Below are 27,949 nucleotides of genomic sequence, written 5' to 3'. Positions count from 1 at the left end.
CTCCCACTTCCCGAGCAGCCTGACTGGAAGTCTTCACAGCTGTTTATTGAAACCTCCCATTGAAGGTAAGTGTGGGACAAGAAGGGGAAGTTGTCTTGTTAGGATTGAACCCCGGTGCCTGGGGAGCATCAGGGGAAGGGGCCGGGCCAACGGGGAAGGTGGTCAACAGGGAAGAGCTGGGCAGAGGAACGGAGGGACTTGGAGAGCAAGGGGGGAATCGGATATGGCAAGGCTTGTGGCTGTGAGGTTTGAAGTCCAGGTCTGGGTAGGGGGCTCAGCTGCTGGTAGAGATGCCTTCACTAAGTTCGCAGAAGATTTTCCGAGTCTTCTGGAGCACGGACCCACCCAGATCCTCCCAAAGTGCCTGTGGAGTCCAGAGGCAAGCAGGGACCTGGCTGAAATTAGTCTCTGGATGGTGGGGGAAAAGGGGCCCTGTTGCCCTCAGCGGGGGCTCGGGCCAGGTCCACAAGGCTGTAGAGCGATCCTCTGGGTTGCCTTTTCTGCTTCGGAATCTTGCTTGGGTTTCTTTGCCCACAGGGGCCTAGGGAAGGAAAGTTCAGGCAGAGACCTGCTCCTCCACCAGGAGCGGTTGGGGTGGGAGGCAGGGGCAGGTGACTGACCTGTTTTCTACATCTTCGATGGTCTCTGGCAAAGGCAGATTGAGGGTCTCAGGAAGGAAGAGGGCAGCACCACCCCCCAGAAGGGCGATGGTCCCGAAGATGATGTTGGGGATGAAGGGCTGCAGCTCCCCAGTGATTTTGACCAGTGGAGCCGTCATGCTTCCCACACGGGTCCACAGGTTGCTTATACCCAGACCTGTTTGCCTGGGACAATTCAGAACCGAGATGAGCAGTGTGTGCTGTGCGTGCACGTGGGCGTTTTCTCAAAGGACAGCTCTGGGCTTCCGGGACAGGAGGATGTCGCTATCCCATCAGCTGGGCTAGCACTTACCTGATGACGGTGGGATATAGCTCACTTGTGTAGAGGAAGAGGCAGCTGAAGGAGCTGGACAGGCACCCCTTCCCAAACACAGCCAGTACTGTTCTGAGGGTCTGCAAATCTGTAGAGGGAAGAAAATGCTGTGTACCTTGGGATTCTGGAACACCTGAGTCTTCTCAGTCCTCAGCAGATCTTATCTCCCTTTGTGCTTTGGCTGCTGGGAAACTCAGATTCAAACTTAAAGCCGAGTAATAGCCCCGCCGAGTCTTCTTAAAGCTTTGCAGGTTCATGTCCTACTCTGTGTTTCTCCCAGTATGTTACCTGTTCCCATTTATGTGTGGTTCTTGTCCCCAAATACCTCAGGCTTCTTCATGAGGATATAGGTGTATCAACACACAGACATCTATATAAAATAAACGCGTCTTTTCTGAAGCCCTACAGAGTCTTCTTTGAGCCCTGTGCTCTGGTACTACCACACTTTGCTGGTCTGAGCCGGATCTGGAAAGGTGTTTCCGTGTCATTTTTTTTCTAGATGTGATGAGACCTGAGCCCTTGACAGCACAAGGACCTGCTTAAGGTCCTTGAATCGGGGGCAGAGTTGACAGAGTCGACGGAACTGGAATCCTGGTTCTAGCCTGCAACATCTGAGATGCCCAAGGACCCACTGGTCTGCAGGGATGAGCCTCTTTCAGAGGGTTCTGGGGTAGCCCCAGCTCCTTACCCGCAGGCACAAAGATGAGAGCCAGGATGGAGCCTCCTGCCAGAAGCAGGGCAGTTCCCTGGGTGATGTGGCGGCCCAGGTGGCTCATCGAGAGGATGGTGATGAACTTTGCTGGGATGTCCACCCCTCCAAAGATGAGCTGGAGGAGGTAGAGGTTAACGCCAAATTCTGCCACACCCATAGCCAAACTGTAGTAGGCAAAACCGGTGGAAAACCTGAGGGGCAGATAGGGATTGACTGGCACCTTCAGGCAATGTGGGGCCTTTCCCCTACTGGTCATCTGGTCACCAGAGTGATGAAGAGCTTCATTTCTTGTCCCAACTACTGCTGACGACAGGGGTTTGAATGCCATTTCAAAGTCTCTGAGGTGGTGTGTGTGCTCAGTGAGAAAGAGCCACGGGTGTGGTCCAGAAAGTGGTGGGTAGTGTGCTGCACACTTCACTGCAGAGGCCTTCAGGGCTGGAGGGTCAGACTTGTGGAGCCCTTTAAAGCATCCCTGGGCCAGGATGGAGGAGGTTCTGTGACCAGAACCAGGTCACAGAAAAGGCTTTCTGCATGTGCTGGGGGATGCCAGGCAGAAGAGAAGTCTCAGTAGAAACCTGATTTCTCTTTCTGTCTGGCCCTGAGGAACAGCGTTGGTATGTGGATCCCACAGGGGAGAGCTGGTGTAGCGGGGTAGAGGCAGTGACAGAGAGGCACGGCGTGGGCAGAGACGTGAGCTGGTGGAAGGGCTTACTCTGTGGGTGGGCAGGCACGACTTAGGCGGTCCTGGGTGCCTGGGGAGGTGGACATGAGGACCATCTCCTCACATGGCAGGTTTCTGAGACTGGGGCTGGGCTGGAGAGGCCCAAAGGAGGGAGTTCATTATCTCCTCTTGCAGGCACCCTGATCTTGTCCTACGTGAGCCTGCTAGAGGCCTTGGTCATCACCCCTGCCTTGGTGGAGGTGCTGGGGTGTTGGGGTGGGTGGGTTACCAGGCCAGGGAAAGACAGAAGGTCACGCGGCGCAGGATGGGTGTCCGGAACAGGTCAGCTATGCTGTACTTGGCCTTGGATAAGGAGATCTCCTTCTGAAGGTTGAATTTGAGCTCCTTTGGCAGAGAAAGGAGAGGGGTGCCATTAGTGGCCAGCTCGTGGACAGAAAGAGGACAAGGGCTGGTCCCCTTGTGGGACTTGGCCTGTGACATCAGTTTGTGAGCAGGGAAACAGAGGCAAGAGGAAGGGACAGCCCGATAGTACAGCTCGGGGTCCCTGCCCCCAGATGACAGTCCCCCTGGGTCCCTACCTCCAGGCTGAGCTTTTCTCCCTCCTCCTTCTTGCCATTGAAGGTAGCTACCCACCGGAGAATCTTCAGGGCCTTCATAGACTTTCCAGACAGGACCATCCAGCGCACAGACTCTGGTATCCACCTGGGGCCAGAATCAAGTCACAGTGGCTCCCCCTAGCCCAGACGTCCTTTTGAGAGGGTGTGGGAGAAACCCCCTTCAGCCAGGTGAAAGGATGGGTGACCCAGAAACACCAGCTGCCTCACTGCAGATTTCATGGAATTTAAACTTGGCTGAGCTTTGCACCTGGGATGTCTGCAGCCAGCACAAATTCCAGCCTCTCTTCCCTCTGCCCCCTACTTGAGCTGCTTGTTATACTTGGGTGTCTTCCTTAGCTAGGAGCATTGGGCTCTAGGCCAAGGCAGGTGGGCTCGGGGCAGGGATGGCATGTTTGAGCCCTCATGTCCACCTCCCCAGGCTTCCTTGGGCTGCATTCAGGTCCTGGGTGAGGAAGGGCAGGACCACCCTCCCAGCAGGTGTGGGAAAGGGGCTACAGTTAGCCAGGGCTACGTTAGGGTTGTGGCTTAGAATGAGTGTGAGGACCCTTTGATTTTCCCTGCAAAGGACAGATTTTTCTGGGGTGTGAGCATTGCCTGGGTCTTGGGACCGGCTGGTGGGCCACTCTTCCCTCTTTTTCCCATCCCATACTTTGGGGGTTTCTCCTCCCTGAGCAGTACCTGAGGGTCACTAGGAGAAGGGGAATGGAGGGGTGGGGGAAAGGGTTGGTGCTTGGCAAAGACTGGCTGTGGCCCACAGGCACCCAGGTCCTGGCTTCCATGAGTTCTCAGAGTGGACACTGCTCACTGGCCAAATGGTGGTGCTGGCCTGCTGGACCAGTCGCTGCCCTCCCTCCTGGCCTTGGTCCCTGTGAGGGCCCGGATAGTCTCAGCCTGCTCTCTCCAAGACCATAGTGACTTTTCCCCAGTGCCACAGCCTGGCCTGGCACCTTCCTTCCTCCCTGTTGAGCCCTCCTGTGGGTCACTTTGGGTGATAGGCATCTCTCACCCCATTCTGCCTAGAGCATGATTGAGGGCCAGAGGGGTTGGGCTGTGCCCCAGACACCAGACACACATGAAGGGGCCCAAGTTGTCAACTGTAGTCAGCTGACGGCGGCCATCTTTCTGCTCCTGCCTGACTGTGGATGTACCCTCGCTCCTCCTGGACCCCTTGACTGTCTCTCTCACCCCAAGGTTGGCCTGCCCTGGAGGAGTTTCATTTCTGGTTGTCCATAACCTTGGGTGGGGTATCACACCTGAGCCTGGTCCCTTGTCTATGAATCGGGTGTGATCATGTCCCCCCCTAGAGAGGCCTCGAGGATCAGAGAGGAGTGGGCGGTACCCAGACTAGGGCTGGCACTGGGAGGGCTCCCCTCATTCTCTCTGCTCACCCACTGGGTGCTGGGCTTTCGCTCTGACCAGTGCTGGACCTGCTCCCTGTGGGGGATGAGCTCCTGACCGACTTGGGTCTCTGAGCAGGACACCTGGACTCTCTCAGGAACTCCTGTGGGGGCACCTCTTTCAGCTTCCCTGTCCTGGTACCTCAAAGCCAGGAGTCCCCAAACTGGGGTGATTTTGTTCCTTTGGACTTGTGCCATATGATCAATGCCCCAACCCCAATCTTTGGTATCCCCCAACTTGGGTCTGTCCTTCTGTGCTATTAACTCACAAACAGGACGTCTGTCAGGCCTTTTGGACTGATGCCATCAGAGGTATTTCCATCCCTCTATAGAAGTGGAGGCTGCCCGGCTCTGTGCCCGCCACCTGGAGCCTCTGCCTGGCTCAATCCTGACCACATCAACTGACCCCCACCATTTTCAGCTGAATGCCCAGACCCCTGTGGACTCCTGCGGCAATGCCCCAGCATGGAGCTCCTTCTTGACGCTGGGCCAGGAGGCTGCTGGGACACACAGCACTGGCCAGGCTGCTGGGTCCTGAGCTCCTGTCTGACCCTGCCCTGGTGGATATAAAGAGGGAGATGGAGAGGAGGGGCTACATACCAGGACAACAGGAAGAAGGCGAAGAATGGAGTGGACACAGTCAGCTGTAGCCAGCGCCACTGTGGAATGGCGTAGGCCAGGCCTGGCAGGATGAACTGGCCTATGGTGTAGAAGTAGCCGATGGCTGTGGACATGATGGCTCGCATCTTGGTGGACACCCACTCGACATCTGCAGGAGTTGCCCAATGGACAGATTAGGGTCATGCTGGGCCCCGGGAACCTCCCTGTGAAGGGGCGTCGGTCCTGACCCTGCAGGGTCAAGCTACTTGATCTGACCTCTGTCCTAAAGGCTCATCACCTTCATTTTACAGATACTGTACGAAGCTGGGACTGAAAACTGCTGACTCCCGAGCCCACACTCCTGACCGCCTCTCCAGTTGCCAGTGACTCCCACCCCCCGCCATGCTGGTCTGTGGATGGGCACAGTCATGTGGGTGGCCAAGCTCAGAGCCCACCCAGGAGTGAGGGGGTTCCTTGGCGTTGGTAACGGCTACTATTAGGCTGGCCGGTGTTGTTGTGTTCAGGGGGGCTCTGAGCTTCTGTGACCTTTGGGGTCCCAGGCCAAAGGAACCAGATCCCACTGTCTCTGATGCTCCCCAAATGCCTGCTCCCCTGCCCTCTCCCTCTGGGGCTCACTCAGGATCACGGTGCTCTGGGTAATGCCTGAGATGCCACAGCCGCACAGGAAGCGGAAGACCATGTAGACGGGCAAGGTGGGGCTGAAGGCGGCGCCTGAACCACTGGCCGCCAGCAGCAGGTAGCTAAACGTCAGGACGGGCTTGCGGCCAAACCTGCAGCTCAAGGAGAGGAGGAGCGGGTGAGCCGGGTGGTCAACCTGCAAGGCTGGTGATGGCAGGCCCAGGGCAAAGTGCTGGACTCCCACCTCGCGAAGAGCCGGAGCAGGCAGGTAATTCCCTCCCCAAACAGGGTTTTTCTGGCAATTGCTCTTTTCGACAAGTTTGCAATTAGAGCTTGAGTTAATGAGTGATCTCCTCCACCCCCAGCTTAGTTGCCTGAGCGGGTCAAAGAGCCACCAGGGCCAAGCAGTCCGTCTACCCCGCCGCCACGGCTTCACAGCCATTACGTGTGTCTCAGCCCGTGGGGCTCCCCCAGTACTGGGGAGGCCAGAAGACTCAGGGGCCAAGGCGTTGGCAGAGCGGGCTGGGACTCGCCCCAGGTGGCACCACAAAGACCATATGCCTCCCGCCTCCCCTTACTCCTTGGCCCTCGGGGGTGCGTGGGTGGAACAGAGGGCAGGGTTGTCTCCATGGGTTGTGTGTCCCCTCGGGAGGCCCCAGCATCTCACCGGTCAGACAGGTCTCCCAGCACGAGCCCCCCAACAAGTATGCCTGCCATGAAGATAGACTGGGCCATCTCTTTCAGTTTGTTGGAGCTGCAGACCAAGTCCCACTGCGTGAGAGAAAGGGAGGGCGGCTCAGCCCGGGCGGCTCAGTCTCTGCAGTGCCGGCTCACTCTCCCGACTGCTCTGGCGTGGCCTTCTTGACTCGGCTGGCAGTTCTTGGGCCCCTGGCAGGCCCTAGGGTACCACAGGCTCTCAAACTTGTGTGGCCACCACATGACTTCCAAAGTCTGCTCAGCTGTCACATCCAGGCCTGTCCTCAACTTCTCCAGGCTTGCCTGTATCCCGCGGCTCCACCCTGCCTCACAACACCCCAGGTGCAAGGTGAGTGCCTCTGCCTGCACCCTCTCCTCCCCTAAGGGGACGTTATTGCTGCAAACCACCTTCATCCCACACCCTCAGTCTTTCCTCCCTTCCCATCAGCCTCCGTGTGCGTTCAAAGCCTCATCTTAGGGCCTCTCTTTTCCTCTCAAAGCCGAATCTCCTGAATGGGGACCCGCACTGGCAGGAACTCTGTCCCCTCAATTCCACCCCAATCACTCTACTGACACTGGGCTCACCAGGGTCACCCTATGACCTTGTTTCCGCTAGCCCTGACAGTACGTCTGGATCAACCTAACTTGAAGTTGGAGCCCTCGACACTGCTGACCTCTCTCCATCTGTTCTTTCTCCTTTCCTTCCAATGGCTCCTCCTGTCTTTTTAGACTTTAAAGTTTCCCAAGGATCCCTCTTGGGTCTTCTTTTCTCCACTTTCCCCAGGAAATGCCACTGCTCAGGTGGCTGCAGGCCCCATTTGGTCAAAGATCCCAACCTTTTATCGTCAAGTCAACCCCTCTTCTGGCTTTCAGATCAACAGATCTGGCCACCTCCTTGCAATTTCCACCTGCCACGCGGGCATCTGAGACTTGTCACCCCACTCGCCATGAGGGCTCTGCCTTGGTGACTGGGAAAGCATTTTGGGCTCCTTCCTCCCACGTCACCCTCACTCAGTCCCCAGTTTCTAACGTGCCATCATTTCTTGAATCTGGATTCTTGTATTTTGGTTGCTGCTGTTTTAGTGAAGCTTCGGCAGCTTGCGAGGGGCCAGGGTCCGGCATCCGGTGAACACCACTCATGCAGGCACTGTTCTAGAAGCCTTTCCATGTTCCCTTTCAGCCCTCACAATCACCTGAGGGAGGGGTGCTCCCAGCACCCCTTCTTACAAAGAGGAGCCCTCCCAGTGCAGGCTTCCTGCCTCCACCCCACTCCCTCGGGCCTGCGCTTTCCCTGTTATCCTGAGTGGTTTTCTGAAATGCTGCTCAGCCCAGGCTCCTGTCTCATCCCAAGTGTTCCCCAGCTTTCTCTGGCTCTTTAGGTGGAGAAGGAGCCCTGTTAACACGGATGTGTGACGCCTCATGCTCTGGCCCCACCCACCGTCTGGCTTAATCTCCTAATCCTTAGCATGCACCCTGTGCCTGAATTACTTGTGTAATGAAGTGGAGATTTGATTAATCAGAAATGCCTCACAAAAATATCTGGAAGCAAAACTATGTGGGGGAGGAGCCCCACACCTGGTAGCTCTTCCCACTTTCTTCTGCTGGAAGTGAAGGGGTGGGGTAAAGGGGTATCCGGCGCCCTCACTCAGCATGGCCCTGTGTGGCCAGCAAGCCCAGGGAGCTCTTCTGGCCAGGAAAAGAAACTTCATGGTGGAGGTGGGGGCAGGGAAAGGGGAAAAAACAAAGTGAGGGGGCATGAAGGGGTGTTTGTTAGCGGCATCTAGAGGGACCTCGGGTCTTCTGTGGCCTGCTGTGGGAGTCCCTTTGGGAGCATAAAAGGAAACGCCTACTGTCCTACACTCCACGTCCCCTTTCCCCTTAGGAAATAACAATTTCCCAGGTGACCCTGGGGCTGCGTGGGACCATCTAGCTCTTGACAGTCGAATGGGAGTGGAAGAAATTCAGGCATTGATTCAGGGGGAGTCCTGACCTGGACCTGTGTGCTCTCCACCTTCCTGGAGGTGGGGAGGGAGGTAGCCCTGGGGCTGTGTGTCGCAGACAGCAAATGGCCACAGTGGCCCTGGAGGACAGAGTCACCCATCTGCCTGCACTGTTTACTTTGGAAATATTGTCTGAGGAAGAAGCCACTTCTGTATCCTTTAAGCCACGGATTATTGTTGGCCTTCTTGTGGTGACCAAGCCGACACTGACACATCCCACAGGAACTCACAAATGGAAAGCTGATTCCTGCCCCCTCCTTGCAAGATCAGTCTGCTTGGCTCGTGAGAGGGTCAAGGGCAGGTGTGAGGCCTGGCCCCACAAGCATGGGGTTTGTGGTAAACCAGCTATTGTAAGGCAGCTTCTACCAGAAAATAGAGCCAATTACAGAACATACCATTCCTGGAATGGACTTTGAGTCATAACTGTCCACTCGGCGCTGACTGCTCTGCCCCTCACCCTCTCAACCTCTACTCCCTTGGTCTCTTGCTGTTTCTTCAGGCAGCCTTAGAACTTTGGCATGAGGTGCTCTTGGCCTGGCATGCTCTACTTGATCCCTTGACTTGCCTCTTTACCTCCTGAGATCTTTGCACAGATGTTATCTTTTCCATCAGACTTTGCTCGACCACTTTATTTAAAGTGGTGACCCCAGCTGCCTGTCCCTCGACCCTACTTTATTCATTTCTCTATGGCATCTTTTTCTATGTATTTATTTTTGGTTTCTTCTCTAAGAAGGCGATCTTGATGAGGGTAAGTCTGTCTTGTTCACTACTGAACTTCCATTGCCTCGGTCAGTGCCCAGCACATAGTAGGTGAAACTCAATCAGTCCTGTGAAACTGGATGAGAGCACATCCCACAGAAAGTACAGAGCATGGGCGAGCCTTAGAGGTCAGTGATACACTGCTGTCTGAATGCAGTCATGTGACCACACTTGAAGTGTGCCGTGGAGGTCATGTGACAGCCAGATGGGCAGTGTCCAGGCAGTATATATCGGACACATAACCTTGTGTCAGCAAGGACTGGAAAAACTTCATGATCAGACTGGAAAACTTTCAGTGGTAAATTGTCTCCTGGAAAATGGTAAAATGAGGTTTTGAAATAGATCTTGGTGATTAAAATCTTGATTAAAAAAAAAAATCCCAGGAGGCCCTCCTTGGTGGCGCAAGGCTTAAGTCTCAGCACTATGAGGCTCTCCACAGCCACTGCAGCACAATTTTGATCCCCAGCCAGGGAGGGACCCCCAGGGCGCAGCAGACCTCTCCTGTCTCCCCGCTGCTCCCCTCAGCCGTGGATTGCAGTCTATCTGCCTGTTTCGTTTCCCACTCTTTCTGGTGAATCCTCTCATCCCTGGCCTGTACCCCAATTCTTGTATGCATAAACAAATAAAATCTTTAAAAAGATTTCCCAGGCTTCAGTTGCATTCTAAGTTGCTCCCAGAGATTTCATGGCCAAAGACATTCCTCTGTGCCAATGATAGCCAGAGAGCCAAGTTGCCTTGCAGATCAGTACAAAACTGTGGGGTTCAGGTTTTAGACACGCAACTATTCTGGGTTGAATTGTATCAACCGAAGTGACGCCACATACAGCCTTTGCCCCCAATCTCCTAGGTCATTGCGAGGCAGAGACTCCTGCCTGGGTCTCATTGTGGAGCCCCTCATCAGTGCTCTTGACCATGCTGCCTCATCCCCCACTATGTGCTTAGCTCTGAGTCCTGGGCTGCCGGAGGGAAGGCACTGAGCATGGACGCTGTGGGCCTCTGTGAGACGTGAGGTCCAGGGTGGGCTGGACTAGAGGCCACAGCCTCAGGGCCAGGCTTGTAGCAGGTCCAAAAGGCTTAGGAACTGGAAGAGCAGCAAGATCACAGGCCAGGAAGACCTCAGTGCAAGGCAGAAGCAGCGGTAAAAGGTCACGACCAGCAGGACAGGAGCCCCACTGAGTGTGAGGGGGCTGCCTCTGCCAGGGGACCCACCTCTTCTCCCCAGGCATGGACAAGGAAACAACCTCCCCTGATCCTTGGGTGTTTTAGGACCAAGTCAGATTTTGGGGAGAGAAGCCCAGCTTCTGTGTGCTCTGGGGCCCCTGATGGATCCTGTCCTGGGGTACGAGGGCCAGAGAGGATGGTCCACGGGCCTGGGGAGAGTCAGAAGGACATGAGACTCCAGCTCAGCTGCTTAGTAACCATATGGACTTTGCTTTTCTGTGGCTCCATCTGGAATGTGGGGGGAAGAGCACCTGTTTCTCAGGACTGTAAACAGTCCTGAAGGCCGAGCAGCATTCTACTTGGCCATGGCCACCACTCAGGGCACGAGAGACATGTTCTTATCACCCCCTGTCATGCTGAGCCCCAGGACACGTGGCGCAGTAGAAAGGGTGTGGATTCTGGAGACAGTACCTCTATAAAAACTTGACTTCTCTATCTCAGTTGGGGGGCACCTTCTGACTTTGAGCCCAGTGTCCTCTTCTGGGAAGCAGGGGTGACAGTGCCCGGATGGCAGGCTGGTGGGAGAAAGTGTGCACAGCATCACCAGGGCGTGCTCACGGAGTGAACTCCTGACCCTGGGCACCCTGGGGGCCCCACCTGTGCAGTGCTTCTCGGGAGTTTTGTCATCTCTGCTGGGAGTCAGATTGGAGGTGATGATGAGGAGATGATAGGAGGGGGAGCCCAGGGCAGTGGGGGATGAGCAAGTGAGAACGTAGGTAGGAGGAGGTCTGGAGACAAAGCATGGACAGGTGGTCTCGGAGCTGGGCAGCCCAGGGGTTAGGGGCAGGAGACTTGGCAGGGAACCTGCTTATGGTGGAGGCCCCTCTGGCAGCTGCTGGGCCCCAGTGACCCATGTGGGGGGCAAGATTCTCATAGCCCCACAGACAGGACAGAAGCCTCGAGACCAGAGAGGACTCGCAGGGGGCTGAGGGAAGTAACTGCCAGTGCAAGGCTGGACCCAGGCCACCGAGTTGGACCTTGGGACTCCCTGGCCCAGCTGGTCACCTGCAGGGCCAAGCTTCCGTTGTGGGGAGCGCCTCTCCTCAAGAATCCAGAGCCCACATCCATGCTCCTCACAATTACCAGCCTTAAAAGAGAAAGGCCTTTGTTTCCTCTAATGTCCCAGTAAAGCTCCTTCTCTGCTGAAGTCAGAGAAAGGAATTTGTGGTCCCCTCTGCCAGGAAAGCTTAGAGGATCAGGAGGGAGAGAGGAGTTCTGATTGGGCCGGTGCTGCACTGTTGCAGGGCACCACTTCAATCCAGCCCTTAGGAGAGAAGGTTCTAATTACCCCGTTCTAGGGATGGGGGCTGGAGAGGAGGTAGCTGAGCTGAGGTTGCACTCGGCCTGTGTGCTTGTGCTTGGGGCTGGGGTGGGGAGGGGCCCAGTGAGCCTGGTAGAGCTGTGACAGCTAGTTCATCTCTGCAGAGGGGTGTGGGGGGTGTGGGGGGACCCCTCCTCTCCTGGTGGTGCCCAGTTTCCCTAACCTCAGGACCTCTGCAGCAGGGAACATTCTGGCCTGTGCTCGGTGCTGTCCTTGTCCTCTAGTCCATAGATGAGAAATGGCGCTCAGATTGTGACCTGCTGCTAGAGCTCAGCGCGTGACCCCACATGGTCCATGGGTGATCAGCCAGCCTCTATCAAGCAGGTCACCTGGACTGAGTTGGGCCAAGGCCCCACCCAGGCAGTCACCTCCAGCCAGCAGCCTCCCCCAGAGGCCTGGCCCTGCTCCTACCCCAGGGGTGGGGGGACTCCCTACCCTAAGCTGTGAAGAATAGACTTGCTACACACTGAACCACAAAGAAAAATCAGGGACTTCAGCCTGTGGCACTTTGGCACCTGTAACTGATGCTTTTCTGGCTGGGCAGGGAACCCCGCCTAGGGCCTCTCACAGCTGAGGGTCCTTGGGTGTGACCTGGACCTGACCCAGAGAAGGGTGCAGTCCCCAAGCCCTGGTGAGCCCCTGCATTTTGCCGGCATGCAGATGCACACCGCTCCAACATCTGGAAGGGAGACCTGGAACTTGGCTGGCATAGACTGATGCTTGACCAGAAGCCAGACCTGCAACCTCAGCCCTTGCTCAGGCTCCCTGGAGCCCACAGGCCTGGACTCCTGGAGGGGAAGTGAGTCCCAGCCTCAGCTACGTCTGCATCCCTGCCGCCAGGCTCCACTTTCATTCCTTCCATGCTAGCTGAGCACTGACTGCACCTCGTCCTGAGAGGGAAGAGGTGGGCAGGAGCCACCTGCCCCGCCTGGACCCCTGGGGAGGCACATCTGGGATCACCCTTCTTGGCTCAGGGCACACAGCCTCATATCCTGGGTCTGGGTCTTGAGCCTGGATCCAGGTCTGCCTCCAAAGCCAGTTGCTTCCTCCCTGGTGTGCAAAGGGGGATCAGGGAGGCGCTGGTCCCAGGGGCTTGTGAGGGCTCAGGCTGTCCCTACAGTCACGTGTGGCTGCATGACAGGGCTGTGCTCCAAGGAATGCATCCCTAGGGGACTTCGTTGCACCTGGGTGACAGCACCCACGTGCATCTGGGTTCTTTGGCACAGCCTGTGGTACCCCACACAAGACTGCAGGGAGGATCAGAACTGCAGGGGCTGGCACAGACAGACCATCACGGTCACACCTGATGGAGCTTGCTTCTTCCACTGTCTGCGGAGGGCCTGGCCTGGGCTCACTGCCCACCTGTCTCCCTGGGACCACATGTGCTGAAGTCATCGGGAAACTTGTTTATAGGTACGGAGGCTTCTCCCTGCCTGTCTCTCACTCCCCTCCCGCCCCCAACATTCATTCAGTTACCAAGTCCCAAAGATCCTGACTCCCTCACTTCTCCGCCTTCTGGTCCTGTTTCCACTGCCTCTTGCGTCTGGCATCTGTCCTGGACACCTTGACATCCGTTCACCTAACTCCCTCCTGCTGGACGAAAACGCTGCCCTGTGAGGAGCGGGCCTCGGAGATCCCAGTGGGCCACTGCTCTGTTTAGCCCCAGGCGCTGGCTCCCTGTAGCTCTCGGCCAGAGTTCGCCTCCCCAGGAAGGCAGTCGGGGGCCTCTTTCCAGGTCTGGGGCTGCTGTGCTCTCCGCTCGGCTCTCACCTAGCCTGTTGTCCTCTGTCTCCTGCAGTCCTAGCTGCTCTGCCCTCTTCTTGCTCTGGGACTGCAGTTGACTCCAGCCCTTCTGCCTGGGTGCCTGCCGCTTGCTGAGCTGACGCTCAGGGAGGGCATGGCTGACTCCAGCAGATCCTCCTGGGTCCCCTCTCCAGCCTGGTTTCTTGCCCCTCCTCAGGGCTCCTGTGGTATCTAAGCTTACAGAGCTCATGTCAGTGCACGCCACAAACCTCCACTCCACAGAGCACTCCTCTGTGCCAGGCATGGTTCCAGCTGTGACCCCTGCGGGGTGGGTCCGCTTCCTCCTCACCTCCTGGAGGGATGGGGGGGCTAAATGTTCTTTGCCTGTGTCATGCGTGTGACTGTCCATAAGTGATTATTGGATGCTGCATGCCTTTCAGGCACTGTGATTGGTGCTAGGGAGCAAAAGCACATTTGACGGGGAGAGAAGATAATTTAGGGGGTAGGGGAGTCAGCAAACCAAACAGTTAGGCCACTGCTTTTGGGTCAGAGGCATGGGTTCAGATCCTGAATCTGCCTTTTCTTAAGCAGCATGACCCTGAGAGCATATTAACCTCTTTGCTTCAGTTCCATACAGAAAATGGGCTTATAATCGGCTTCCTCAATTTGTCAGGAAGGTTGAAATTGTTAATATTTATAAAAGACTTTAGAACTGTACCTGTTATATACTAACCAGTTTGTAAGAAATAAATAATCTTGAATGCACAAATGAGTAATACAGAATCTAGACTGAATATAGACAATCTTGGATTCAAATCCTACCTCTGCCAGGTCCTAACTATGTAACCCTGGGAAAGGTGTGGAACCAGGCTGAGCTAAGGTTTCCTCTGTGAACTGAGATACTAATACATACTTTAGCTTAGGGGCTCCCACGACCCCCTGACCCCCCCTTCCTGCCCCCCCCCCCACAGGTCCTGCCCTGCACAGTCCGGCACAGAGCAAATGCTCTGAAAAGCAAAAGCAAGATTCCACCCTCGAGGGACTCATGGCCCCCCAAAGAGAATGAAAACCTTGGACTCTGCTAACTGCTCAGATGCCACCTCCTCCAGGGAGCCTCCCTTGAATCCCTTTTTGAACATCAGTGTTTGTCTTTCTGCCTCTTTCTGGTGCTGGAGCTACAAATAACTCTAGTTCTGAAAATGATTAGCTGTGTGGCACTGGGCCTTCGCTTCCCTTCTCTGAGACTTATTTTTATGGGTCTTCAAAGGAGGTGAAATCACCTTCAGCAGCATATCTTTGTAGGAAGCAGATCATGGCAGACAGAGTCTACAAATCACCACATGCTTGCCTGGCAGTTTGTGGGGCCCAGGAAATGCAGGTTCCTGTTTCCTCCCCCTCGTCCTGCCAAGGTCTCTGCCTGGCTTGTCAGTTCATTCCAGAGGTTGATTTAACTGTGTAATTCCCGGACAGGCAGGTAAAGACTCCGTGGATAAACAGAAGGGCGAATGAATGGGAAGTGGCCCCTTGCAAGACCGGGGGTGGACGGGTGGACGAGCATTCTCTGGGCCTGCACAGGCATGATTTAAGCCTGCCCTCTGCCCCCTTCCTCATACCCACCATCTCAGGGCCTTTCACAAGTTGGAATGTCCCTCCCTCCTCTCCCTGCCTGGCTAATTCTGCCAGAAGGACGTTGTTATCTCAGCTCCAGGGTGGCTTCTTCAGGGAAACTTCCTGGCCAGCTGGCCCCGGCCCCCATACCAACCCAGGGTTAGACCAGAGTCGAAGGTCAGAGCTTAAGCACTTCAAAGTTATAATTTGACATTTCTCTGGGCCTCGTTTTCACTAAGGTTACCCCTCCAAGGGTGTGGCCTGGGGAGCAAGGAGGGTATGTGTCCGTAGCTCCCCAGCCAGCACCGTGCCTGTCACAGATGGGCTGGAGAATCAAGATTTGCACTTTGCGTGTGAAGAACCACATCTGCTGCTTGGTTACATCTGTGCCAGGTCCCTGCTCTGCCTGCCCAGATGCTGCCGGGGCCCTAGACTAAGTCCGCTGCCCTCGCGCCCCCAGGGGCTAAGCGGGGTGGCCTCTGGCATACCTCGGTCACAATGGAGTGGCTGGCGCTGATGTTGTAGACCCAGCCGTCCAGACAGCGTTCGGTGGCCACTTGGGTGCTGTTGGACAGGCTGGCGTTGGGTGGGTAGACGAAGCGGAGGCACGGCTCAGGCTTCCCGTTCGGGCTGGTGGGGAGCACCCAGGGCCCCGCAGAGGCGTTGGGGGGCGGGCGGCAGTGGTGGGTGGGGGTGACGGCCGTGAAGATCTGCAGCAGGTTGTGGTTGGCCATCCCGAGGATCGGGAGGCCCAGCAGGACCATGTTGAGGATCTGGAAGGGGCCATTGCTGCCCACACGGTCCACCAGTTCAGTGAAGGTCATGGTGCTGGGCAGGAGGAGCCAGAGCTGTGGGCAAGGGATGATGCCAAGGAGAGGTCTGTGTGTGCTTGTGTGGGGTGTTGGCATGTGGGTGGGTGGGGGCCCGGGGTGTGCACCTGCAGGTGCAGGGGGGCAGATGTGGGTGCTGGGCTGGAGTGGGTGGTCGAGGCTCCCCCGCTCGATGTGTGCGTGTGGGCAGGAGCGTGTGGGCCACTGGGTGCATACAGGTGTGTGGCTGCATGCCTGGGGCTGTGCAGGACACTCCTCGGACCTTGGCTGCACAGGATGGATGGCGAGGGCAGCCTGTTGGGTGGCCTGGGGCGAAGAGCCCCCGAGCCCAGGGCTTTCTGGCTTCTGGACATCCTCCAGGGCTGGGCCCAGCCACTGGGGTGGCAGAAGGGGCCACAAGGGGATAAGGCTCTTGGTCAGCCACCGGAGGAAGCCGGGCTGGGCTTGGGGGCTTCCCAGGGGCCTCTCGGGGCTGGGACCTGGGGGGCGTTCTCCCTCACCTGTTGGCGGGCCTGGCTCCCTCTGGCTGGTGGGCGAGGTGGTCGGAGCACTCGCCTGTCCAGTGCTGTCCGGCAGCTGCTGTAGTTGGGCAGCCTAGCTCTAGCCGGCAGTGTTTGCGCCTTCCCCAGGGGGCTTATATAAGGCATAAGCTGCTCCCCAGGCTAATGTTTGACTTTCCTTTGAGGATTAATGGCACCGGCAGAGCTGCTCTGGACCCACCAAGCCCAGCTTTCTCAAAAGGCTGCCTCAGCAGACTGGGGTGGTAGCATGGCGCAGCTAGTGGGGCTCCCCATATGGACAGAGGTGGGGGTGGCACAGGTAGGCGCCCCGAAGGAGTCTAGCCGGAGTCCTGGGGCCCAGGCTCACCTCTGAGCTGATGTTATAAGGCCTGGAGCTGAGAGCAGCCCAGGGCAGGGATGCTGGTGCCTGCAAGCAGAAAATGGCCCCCAACTTCCCCCTGCTTGGTGCCTCCTGAGGAGGCCCCAAGACTTGCCTCCCAGGAAATGGGGGGACCCACCCAATGTCAGCCTCATAGCATCTGTCCTGGAGTGCTCAGTGCTGTCACCCTGGGGCCCCGGGGCAGCTAGGTGTCTCCTCTGAGTCTCAGACCCTGAGGAACACCCCTTCCTGTCTGCTCTCAAAGGACAGGATTTTCTGATTGTTTTTCCCCCCTCTCTGGACAAATTGCAGTTCCTATTTTGTTTTTTCTTAGAATATTGTTTTTAATTACATGCTAATGTGCATTTCTGGCATTAACTACTGGCACGACAAACAGCCAACCACCAACAACCCCCCCCCGCCGCCCCTCCCAACCTCTCTACCCCCCTCTGCCCCCCCACCCCCCAGTGTCAGGTGAGCGCTAACCCCGAGATGTTCTGGAGGCTTTCCTCCAGTCCCTTCTGTCCTCAGCTGTATTGACACCCTCACTTTCTAGGCTCACCTGAGCTGCACAGCAGCCCTGTCACTTAGGAGCTGGAGACACAGAGAAGTTAGGTGACTTGTCCACAGTCCCCCAGCTGGTGGGGGTGGGGTGGCTCTAAGTCCCCCTTGCAATATTTTCCGTAAAGTGTAAGGGACATGGTACCTCTCCCTAACAAGGCCATGTTGCTGGGCTCCAACCACGCTCTTGGTAGCCATTAGCTTTCTGGTTCTAACTCAGGGACACACTATCCCACCAGCTCTGTGGACTAGAAGAAAGGGGGTTCGGAGGGACTCCCATTCTCTCCTGGGCCCCTTCCTCTAGCAGCGCAGCATCCAGGCCCCCTCCTCCCAGCACGGGCTGGGCTCCTCCGCCTGAGGGCTCCTTGGTTTCCCTCCCTAGCACACACCCCAGGGCAGGGTCAGCTGGTAACAGGGGCCTAGGCCTGTCCTCTCAGATCCCCACCTGGGCCCAGCAGTCATTGATGTTCTCAGAAGGGCCCGAGGCAGGGTGAGATCCGGAGTCATCAAAGGAAGATTAAATTAAGCTCCAAGCAGCCAAGGGGTTGTTTTAGGAAGGTTTTCGACTGTGAGGCTTGCAGTGAGAGGGCTGCTGGGGCCCAGCCCCCGCTCTGGACGCTGGCCCTCTGCAAGGTTTTCCGGTTCCTACGGGGCCGGCTGGCCGTTTGTTTCTGTTCTAGTGGAATGTTGTTTCAAGGAGCTGGTGACTTCTCACCAAAGCTGCTGGGGTAGAGCCAAAGTAGAGGTGTCCCAGCTGCCTGGCGGGAGGCCCCGTGCCCAGCCCCCAAGGATGTGCTTGGATTTCTGATATCTGAATTGAGGAGTTCTGTTGGCCTATCTGTGGGAGCGGAGTCGTGGTGTGTGACCTTGGGCACATTGCCTCCCTCTGGGCCTGTTGTTTCTCTTCATTATTTAAGTGACTTAAAAAAAAAAAAAAAACCCAACTGAAACCAACCAGAAAACTTTTATCCAAACAATATATGGTGTTCATGAGATTAATATATAAAGCAGGCAAGAGGCGGCGCTTTGACTAAGGTGGGGATGGGGGGAGGAGAGAATGTGACCAGCGGCCTCCCGCCTCCCTGCCGCTCACCAGTCTGCTAAGCATGTCCTGGTGCCCTTCTGCACAGTATTAGAGAAGCCATCACCTGCTCTAGGCAGGATCCTAAATTCAACATTTAAAATGAACTTTTAAAATTTCTTTTCAAGAAATGATACATATGGGAATCTTATATCCAAAATGCATTTTATTTATTAAAAAAAAAGATTTATCTATTTATGCATACAGAACTGGGGTACAGACCAGAGGTGCAGGGGCGGCGAGAGTCTTCACCAGAGACAGAGTGGGGAGCAGAACAGGCAGATCGACGAAGTACACTGCTGAGGGGAGCAGAGCAGCGGGCGAGGCAGGGGAGGTCTGCCACGCCATGTGGTCACCTCTGGGGTCGGGATTGAACTCGCACTGAAGCCGCTGTGGCCAGCTTGTAGTGTTGCGCGCTAGCTCGTTGCACTACCAGGGAGGGCCCCCCTAAATGCATTTTAAATTTGGGACTTGGAAATAGATTTTCTTCCTTCCTCCCTCCCTCCCTCCCATCTTTTCCTCTCTTCCCTTCTTTCTCTGTCCCTCCCCTTCATCCACCCATGCATCCTTTCTCTCATCAATCTATTTTTCTTCCTCCCATCCATCCATGGATCCATCCACCCATCCACCTGTCCATATGTCCACCCATCCATCCGTCTACCCATCTCTCTCATCTATCCTGTCCACCCACCTACCCACGTCTCATCCATTCTTCTGTCCATCCAGTGCCTGAGGCCCTGAGAGGCTACGACACCGGCCATACCCTCCTTGCTTGTTAGAGAAAACAGCAGTCCAGGAATAATTGCAGCACAACCAAGATTGACTTCGGTGCCACAGGAGAGGCTCACAGAGTTCCAGAGTCCTCAAGCGAGGGTGAGAGTGACTGGTCTGAGGGATCAGATCAGGATGGGCTACCCAGAGAAAGTGGTATTTGCACTGAACTTTGATGATTGCCAGGGGCTCAACAGGCGAGGAGCAGGGTATCTATAGATTCAGAGTTGTGAATTCAGGGCTTGCTGGGGAAATGGCAGATGAATGGGATGGACTTGGGTGGAACTTCTCTTCTCACCCAGGATGGTGGCTTTGATCTTGACCTAGGACACTGCGAGAATCGCAGAGGGGCTGATGGGGGCTCTCCCTTGGGGAGAATCCTGAGGGAGTCCTCTGAGGGGGACTGGGGGTGTCCTGCAGCTAGAGGCCAGCCTGCTGACTCATGATCAGTGGTACCTAAACTTTGTGCAGAGTCCAGCAAGGTCTCTTGGCCCTGGTAAAGGTCTGACATGCTGGGTGGGCCAGGTGAGCCTCAGGTGCCAGGAGCTAGCCTTCCTGGCGGCCACGTTAAGCCCTCAGCCCTCTCCATGCGGTAAGGGTCCCGGATTCCGCCCCTGCCCTGAGGTGGCGCTAACAGAATAGGGGTCTTGTGGGGGGTAGTTTGAGGTGGTACCAGGGCAAAGGCTTTGTCCTCTGCCCTTGAACCAAACCTCCTCCTGCCTCCAGGGGCTGATTCTGAATCTGCCCTTATGGGATCAAGACATTCAGGGAAGGGGGTTTGAATCCTGACTCCAGGGCTTGTTAGATGGGTGACTCTGGGCCAGTGATATCTCCAGGTTAAGCCTTTATGCCCCCACTTGTAAAATGTAAATTAACATTGACCTTTTAAGATTGTTGGGATTCAAAGCATACCAAGCCCAAAACAGTGTGCGGGGCCCAGAAGAAGAGGAGCAAGAGAAGGCTGCCAGAAGAAGGGAGAGTGAGAAGGTGCCCTTTGTCCTACAGGAGGGCCGGCACAGCCTGGGACTATGTTAAGGTGAGTCCCTGACCTCTCGAGGCCTTCCCGGGGCACCTGGAGGGTGTCTTGGCCCAGCCGACTCCATCATGTTGCCAGGCAGCCTAGGTCACAGCTGTCACCTAGGTGGGAACAGGCGGGGATACAGGATGTTTGGGGTCGTGCTCCAGTAACCGCAGGTGGGCAAGCCGGGCAATGGCGCCGTGAGGCAGCGCGGTGGGAATGGCGGGGAGAGTCGCCCCCTGCTGGTTCCCACAGGAACTGCGTCCTCCTCGCGAGTGAAAGCGGCGGGGTACAGCCCGCCCTCCCCACCTGCCCTGGGGGCCGGCACAGGGAACCGATTTCTCTGGATTCGGCACCCCCTGCAGGCTGGACAGCTGCCAGAAGAACTTGAGGGGAGGAGCTCAGTATGCTTCTCCTTAGCTGAAGGCTGATGGAACGGATGCCACGCTCGCCGGTCTCCGTGTCCCTGGCATGGCTTTCTGCTCATCAGGTGTCTTAAGCCACATTAAGGGTTTTGCGGGCGACTCAGAGCCCACGGGTGGCCCCGCGTCAGAACAGCCAGAGCACCGTCCAGTGGGAAGGGGGCAGCGGCCGCCCAGCAGCTGCGGCGTTGCCATGGGGACGTGTAGGCTCCGGGTTGCCAGATTTTCAGATACTTTAAAAATAGCTTGAAATCTGGACTTTTGTGCGATATTTTCCAATTCTGTGGGCGACCCCTCCTCCCACCTTCTGGAATTCCTTTGTCTTTTTGCTTCTCCCACCTATGGGAGCCACCAACTCTACCAGGTGATTCCTTGTCGAACCAAGTAGGGTTCCTTGGGTTTGTCCTCAACATCTGCCTTACTGGACTCAGGTGTTGGTAGCTTGCTCATTTGGCAGACACACATCCAGCACCTGCTTGGGGCTGGGCCTTGCCTAGGAAGGCGGCAAGGTGGGTGGAAATGAAGAAAACACAGTGCTTGGCTTTTGGGGAGTGTACTCACAGAGCCCTGGGTGGGAATGGAGGGGACAGGCCTCATGGAGCCTGTGCCAGGCTCCCCAAGAACCCCTCCCCACAGCCTTCCCCAGGGACAAGCACAGGTTCTCCTGTCAGAACCACAGAGGCAGAACCTGCCTCTGTATGATCACCCACGACCTCACCCTACTTTGGGACCCCTCAGCCTCATCTGAGTCAGCTCACACTCACTGCTCCCGAGGTCAGCTCTCACTCGGATCCTCAAACTGTCACCTGCTCAAAGAGGCCCTCCCAGACCGTGCCAGTAACTTCCCCAGCTCTAGACACAAGCCACTCCCTGCCCTTATGTTCTGTGTGGCATTAATCTCCAGCTGAGGTTAGATACCTGCCTATAGCAACCTCTCTTGGCCCCAACTGTGAGGTCCTGCAGGTGGGTCCTGACTGCCCTGTTGCTACTGCTACAAGCATGCCGAGTTCATGTCCAGCAGACATGAGCTGTCTACCAGCCCCGATGTCTTCTCAGGAAACAGTCGTGGCAGAGTTCCAGCTCAGTCCTAAGCCCCTCTGGCCCAGCCTTAGTTTCCTGACCACAGGCACAATGATCATTGCTCTGTGCCTGTGGCCCTGTGACATGTGAGCCAAACCCTGTCTGGGGCCGGTGTCCCTGGGGTGGGGGAGCTTGGAGCCCTCTCGTGACCCCCTGCTCCCCACCAGCCATGCATTTATTCTGCCTGCCTTCTTTCCTGCCCACGGCCTTTGCACAGGCTTGTGCTGCAGTTGCTCTCCCTCCTTTTGGCAGAAGAGCAGAGTGAAAAAGATGGGCTGAGCCTCAAGAGCAGACGGTGCAAGAGAGAAGAAGCCACAGATACAACATGGGGGGAGGCAGGGTGAGGGTGAGCTCAGAGCCGGAGAAATTCCAACTCAACTGTCCTCTCCTGGTTGTTGGGCATCAATATTGCTCCGAGCGAGGAAGAGGGGTTGGCGGGATGTAGGCAGGGCTCCTGTGCACGCAGAGGACTTGGGAGTAGGAATTAGGTTGAGGGCAGAGATGCCAATTAGTGATGTTTGGACAGGCAGTGAGGCTGGGGTGGGGTGGGGTGGGAGGGAGGTGCTGAGGGGTGTATAGTTGGGTGCATTTGCACCTGCTGAACCCACAAGGTGCAGAATGCCAGGTGGCTGCTCCTCTGGGGCAAGGGGTCATGGGGCGCCCACCCCAGGGCTCCCATTTCATCTCAGTTTCATCAGTGTTGATGAAATTGATCAGGTTTGCAGGGACCCCAAGCCTTGGTTGAAGGGGTTTCTAAATGGGATGGAGTCAGAATCCAGAATGGTTGGTGGGCTGACTGCAGGCCTTTGTGAACCTTGGTTTCCCATCTGCAAGACAGGAGCAGTGCCACCTTCACACCTTCACAGGGACGTGATGAGGGCTGCTAAGGCCACCTGCATTGGGCGCTGAGCGCAGGCTGGCTCACAGTAGGTCCTCACTCACTGCAGGCTGTTGCTCTGATAAACGACAGGGGGGCCCCTAAGGGCAGGGGACCTGTCTTGTGCTGTATCCCCAGTGCCTGGTGAGGCGTGGGCACTGAACAAATGTTTGTCAGATAATGAACAAGATGAAATTTGACAGGATAAATGTCAGTTCCTGGACTCGGCTCCAAAGAGCCAGCTGCGCATGGATGCGGTGGCGGGAGAAATGGCTGCGCGACAAACAGCGCCTTTGAAAAGTAAGGACAAGCCGAGGGGTTTAAGTTGAGGGAAATTTTGGGCCACATGAGGTGCCCTGCCCAAACTGGCCGAGGCCGGATCTATGGCGCGATGAGGCGTCCAGGGCACGCGCGGCGCCATCAGCCTCAAGAGCCACACGCCACCCTGCATTCTCGCTGTGGGGAAGCTTGGAATCAGATACGGGGGGGCCGAGCTGGGAAGACCACGCGCCGTGGGGGTGTGGGTGGGGAATTCGGGGCTCCGAGCCTGTTTGCCAGGGTGTGAGGCGGCATTTCAGGCCCTGCCTCTTCCACTTGCTCCGGATATTAGTCCAAGACGCCAGCCTATTTCCTACCAGGGAAGATGTCTCCTTTGTGGGGGCTACTGGCCCAGAGGGGCGGCCCCGCCCCCTCTCACCTCCTGCCTTTCTTCCACTTGAGTTGAGTCCGCCTGGAGGACTCTGTGCGTTCCCTGCAACCAGCCTTCCTCCTTTCTGCATATTTCTGGATGTACGAGTATCTGTGGGAAAAAGTAAAGCCCACCCCCCCTACGCCCCCGTCTCCAGGTTCCTCGTCCTCTCACCAACAACCTTGAGTCTGCAGCAGGTGCTCAAAGCGGGCGCCTCTGCTGCTGTTGGTGAGTGACGCCGCGCGCCCTCTAGTGGCCTCACGGAGAACTGCACTGGGCTCCGCGGAGGCAGGTACAGAGCCAAGCAGAATGAGTGGGGTGAGAGCAGACGGCCTGGTAAAAACCCTGGACGTCCATGGACAGATGAATGGATAGACAACGTGGTGGGCACGCAAAGGAGTGGAATTCAGCCTCGAAAAGGGGTGCAATTCTGATCCTAGCTACAACACGAATGAACTTTGAAAACATAACACTAGTGAAATATGCCGGACACAAAAGAACAAATCCAGTGCAATCTCTCTCTTAGAAGGGACCTAGGAAAGGCAAATTCCCAGAGAAAGTGGCGCTTACCAGAGGCTGGGAGTGGGCTGGGTGGGAGGGTTACTGGTTCATGAGACAGAGTTTCTGTCTGAGACCATGACAGAGATCTGGAAATGGTAATGGTTACATGACATGGTGATAACACTAACACCACTGAAATTTACATTTAAAAATGGTTAAAGTGGTAAATTTTGGGTCATATATACTTATCCTTGCTCTGAAATGATTTAAAAATATGGAAGGCTTCATATGCACAGGCCACACTGTCCAGATTCTCTGTGTTTTTCCAATGTTAGTCTATATACCCAAGTTCTGTTGCATCTATTTTGCCACAACGAATAAGGTAATTTCCTTAAAAAATTTCCCCAAACTCAGGACCTGCCACAGAAAAGGCTGCCTTACTTTGGCCCAGTCATATTACTTCCCTGAGCCTCAGTTTCCTTGTCTGTAAAAGAATACTGCCTGCCCCACTGATTGAACCCCCTAGCCTCCCTCTCCTAGAAGATGGTGAAGAGCTTCCTCGGTGGTTTCTGGACTTCATGCTCACCAGTCTTCTCCCACCCTTCCTTTTTTTTTTTTTTTAAGATTTATTTATTTGTGCATACAGAACTGGGGTACAGGTCAGAGGTGCAGGGGTGATGACAGGATTCACCAGAGACAGAGCGGGGAGCAGAACAGGCAGATCACTCCTGACCCGCCCGCTGCTCCCCTCAGCAGTGTACTTCGTAGATTTGCCTGTCTGCTCCCCACTCTGTCTCTGGTGATGCCTCTCGCCGCCCCTGAGCCTCTGGCCTGTACCCTAGTTCTGTAAGCACAAATAAATAAATCTTTAAAAAAAAAAAAAGGATTTAGGATTGAAGTATCCTGATGTCTGAAACTTGCTTTCAACTGGTTTATCCGAAACAGGTAGACACATGATGACACTTGACTCAATTGCAACAGTTTTTGACTCTGGCAAATGAGTTTGTGAGTGTTTGTTGCACTATCCTTTCCACTTTTCTGTGGGAGACTGGAGTCCTAACTTCAGCTATGGCCTGGCTTCCTCCCACCCCTCTCAACCGTGGGGGCTTCTCCTGTGACAGTGACACCATGTGGCCACCAGAGGTAACTGCAGAAGTTGTGCCTCAGGTCATTCCTTGGAAGCCAGACTGACAGCAGCATCTGCTTTTGGGGAGAAGAAAGGAGAAGGCAGCTGGGACATTGAACACCAGCTTGGGAAAATAATAGGGCCAGCAGCTTAAGTTTCTGGAGCACCAGAGAGTCACAAGGCAGCTGGCATCCCCATGTCCCTTGGGGGGTCAGGGGTAGGGAGGGTCTTGGGTTTGGGATCAGGATGTCTATTTCTCACATTATTTGATAAAATCATTGATTGTTTATAGAGGTGTGTCCTTTGTGTTATCTCCCTGGTGCAAAATGTCAGCTGTTTATCTCTGTAGGACCCCTGAGGGGCTTGAGGCCAGAACCAGGGGTCCATCCCCCTATTTTGCTCAACAGGTGGGGGGCTGACCAAGGGCAGCCATCATCTCCTCCCTTTCTCTTCCCTCTCTGCCTGTCACAGATGCCCTCTCGCCTGACGTCTGGTGAAATGAAATCCCTGAAGTGACTTTTGCTCACGTGGAAATCAGGATGAAAAGCATCCCTTCTTGGACCCAAGGGAGGAGGTGGGGGAGGGGTATGAAGGGGTCAGGTTACCTGGTGAGCAGTGGGAATTCCTCAGTGCCACCACGCCCTTTTCTGCACATAGGTAATTTCCACAGCAACTCACTCCTTCCCTTCGTCCCCCTCTCCTCCTTTTCTGTTCTTGTTTTTGAGAATTGCCATTTTTGGTAAAACACACAGACAGGCACACATAAACACCAGCTCTCACTTGCTTCATGATTTACTAAACACTGTTTTATGGAAGAATGTCTTTGGAATTTCGTTAGGGATTGCCTTGATCTGTTTATTGCTTTGGGTAACGTTTTAACAATGTTAGTTCTTCTAATCCATGAGCGGGGAATATTTTTCCATTTCTTCCTGTTGTCTTCTAGCTCTGATAGCAAAATCCTATCATTTTCATTGTAAAGGTCTTTCGCCTGCATTAAATTTTTCCAGGATACTTGATTATTTTTGATGTGTTGATAAATAAATGGGATTTATTCTTGATTTTGTTATTTTCCAATTCATCGTCTGCATATAGGAATACAACCAATTTTAGTATATTGACTTTATACCTGCCACTGATTTACTGCTTCCACTAGTTTAGCGTCCGCCAGTTTGGATTTAGTGGAGTCTTGAGGAGAAAACCTCTTCTTATGGGAACATCCAAACATTTACTGAGGTTACTCAGCTTTAATATTTTGCATATCTTGTTTTCCCATATTCCTCCCTCTGTCCCTTATCATCTCCTAAAGGATGGCTCTGCATGACACACACAAGTAGGTGGCTTTCAAGTGAAGAACAGCCCTTTATTTTTTATTTTTTTAAAGATTTATTTATTTGTGCATACAGAACTGGGGTGCAGGCCAGAGGCTAAGGGACGGCGAGAGGCTTTACCAGAGACAGAGCGGGGAGCAGAACAGGCAGATTGACGAAGTACACTGCTGAGGGGAGCAGCGGGCGGGTCAGGAGAGGTCTGCCGTGCCATGTGGGTCACCTCTGGGGCAGGCGGGAATCGAACTCATGCGGAAGCGGCTTTAGCTTCTTAATGCTGCGCTTTAACCCGCTGCGCCACCAGAGAGGGCCTATTTTTTTTTTTTTTAAAACTGGGGTATAGGCCAGAGGTGCTAGGGTGAGAGGATTCACCAGAAACAGAGTGGGGAGCAGAACAGGCAGATGGAATGAAACACACTGCTGAGGGGAGCCACAGGAGCAGCAGGAGAGGTCTGCTGCACAGGTGGGTCACTCCCTGGCCGGGGATCAACCTCGCACTGAAGCCACTGTGGCCAGCTTTGCAACTGCACTTTAATCCGTTGTGCCACCAGGGAGGCAGCCCTTTAAGTCAAAGAATTAAAAGCATACACTCTCTCATTTTTTTGCAAACAGATGTGAATTCTATCATCGGTTAGCATTTGAGGACCACTCATCAGGGTTACTGTGAGAGGAAGGGACTTACTTGGCCAAGGTTTCCCAGGAGCAATGACCGGGTGCAGGTCCACCAGAAGCAAGACTATGAACACAATCCCCCCCCCCCCCCCCAGAGCCCAGTAAAGCTCAGGAAGTAGTTCGTGACACCATTGCCTCCCTGAACTCAGAGCTTCAGTCCTGTTATCTCTGCCACGTGGTAGGCCACTCGGAAAAGCAGCAGTTTGAGGCCGCCATCATGTATTTGCGACTCCTCTGGGTCTGGGCCAGCTCAGCTGGTCTCTACCGGGCTTGCTTGTGGGCATGTGGTCAGCTGGAAGGTCAGTGGCCGGCTGGGCTGGTGGGCTGCTTGGCTCCTGTCTGTTCTAGCCCTTCATGCTCATGGGAAGCCAGCCAGCCTGTTTCCCAAGACCGAGTAGAGAGGAACGCCCTAAGAACACAGACTTTTCAAGCTTCTGCTTATGCCCGATTGCTGATATCTGCTTCCCCAAAGGGAGCTACACAGTCTGGGGGCAGCAATAGACCCCTCTCCTCCAGGAGATCTGGAACAAGGGGGTGGGGGAGAAATAGACTTTGGTAACCCTCAGATTACTTTGAAACATCACTCCATCAGCTATTTACTCCAATTTAACACTTAGCTGCCAAAATAAGTGGCTTAAAACAACATATGTTTATTAGCTCAGTTTCTGTGGATCAGGATTCTGGACCCAGCTTAGTGGGTGCCTCTGGCTCAAGCCATGGACGTCACAGGCAACTGCTCCTAACCCCCATCTTCTCCACTCTCTCGACTGTCTTAGTTTCTTAGGGTTGTTCTTCACAACATGTACGGCTTAAAATGATAGAAATGGCCTCAGTTCTGGAGGCTAGAAGTCCAAACTCAAGATTCCTTCTGAAGGCCCTTAGGGAGTATCTGTTCCAGCCTCTCTCCTGGCTTTTTGTGGCCCCAGGATGTCCTTGAATGGGCTGGGTCACCCCTATGCTGTCTTCACCTGGTGTTTTCCATATGCGTCCTGGCTTAGGGTTCACCCTACTCCAGTATGGCCTAATCTTTTTTTTTTTTAAAGATTTATTTATTTATTCATACAGAACTGGGGTACAGGCCAGAGATGCGGAGGGTGAGAGGATTCACCAGAGGCAGAGTGGGGAGCAGAACAAGCAGATCGACGAAGTAC

General features: G+C 55.0%; 1 protein-coding gene across 1 annotated transcript; it reads right to left on the bottom strand.

Annotated features, from left to right (window-relative positions):
* Positions 1-35: 35 nt before the first annotated feature.
* SLC22A8 (solute carrier family 22 (organic anion transporter), member 8) lies at positions 36-16,384 on the bottom strand. Its single transcript, XM_004682696.2, has 11 exons — positions 16,298-16,384; positions 15,456-15,815; positions 6,287-6,390; positions 5,617-5,771; positions 4,981-5,149; positions 2,945-3,068; positions 2,635-2,750; positions 1,661-1,875; positions 952-1,060; positions 621-824; positions 36-541 (listed from the first exon to the last, which is right to left on the bottom strand). The coding sequence occupies exons 2-11, from the start codon at positions 15,789-15,791 to the stop codon at positions 442-444; spliced, it is 1,632 nt and encodes a 543-aa protein (XP_004682753.1). The 5' UTR covers positions 15,792-15,815; positions 16,298-16,384; the 3' UTR covers positions 36-441.
* Between the last annotated feature and the right edge of the window lie 11,565 nt (positions 16,385-27,949).

This window comes from Condylura cristata, unplaced genomic scaffold (genome assembly GCF_000260355.1).
Source record: "Condylura cristata isolate star-nosed mole 26May11 unplaced genomic scaffold, ConCri1.0 scaffold00015, whole genome shotgun sequence".
NCBI lineage: Eukaryota > Metazoa > Chordata > Mammalia > Eulipotyphla > Talpidae > Condylura > Condylura cristata.
This window is presented reverse-complemented; position numbering and strand designations above follow the sequence as displayed.

Bases quoted from the DNA above. Each gene is read 5' to 3' on its own strand.
- SLC22A8 (XM_004682696.2), bottom strand. From the start codon at position 15,791: ATGACCTTCACTGAACTGGTGGACCGTGTGGGCAGCAATGGCCCCTTC. The intron at 5,150-5,616 runs GTGAGCCCCAGA...CAACTCCTGCAG, and splicing joins CCAGAGCACCGTGATCCTGA to ATGTCGAGTGGGTGTCCACC. The intron at 2,751-2,944 runs GTAGGGACCCAG...TCTCTGCCAAAG, and splicing joins GAGAAAAGCTCAGCCTGGAG to GAGCTCAAATTCAACCTTCA.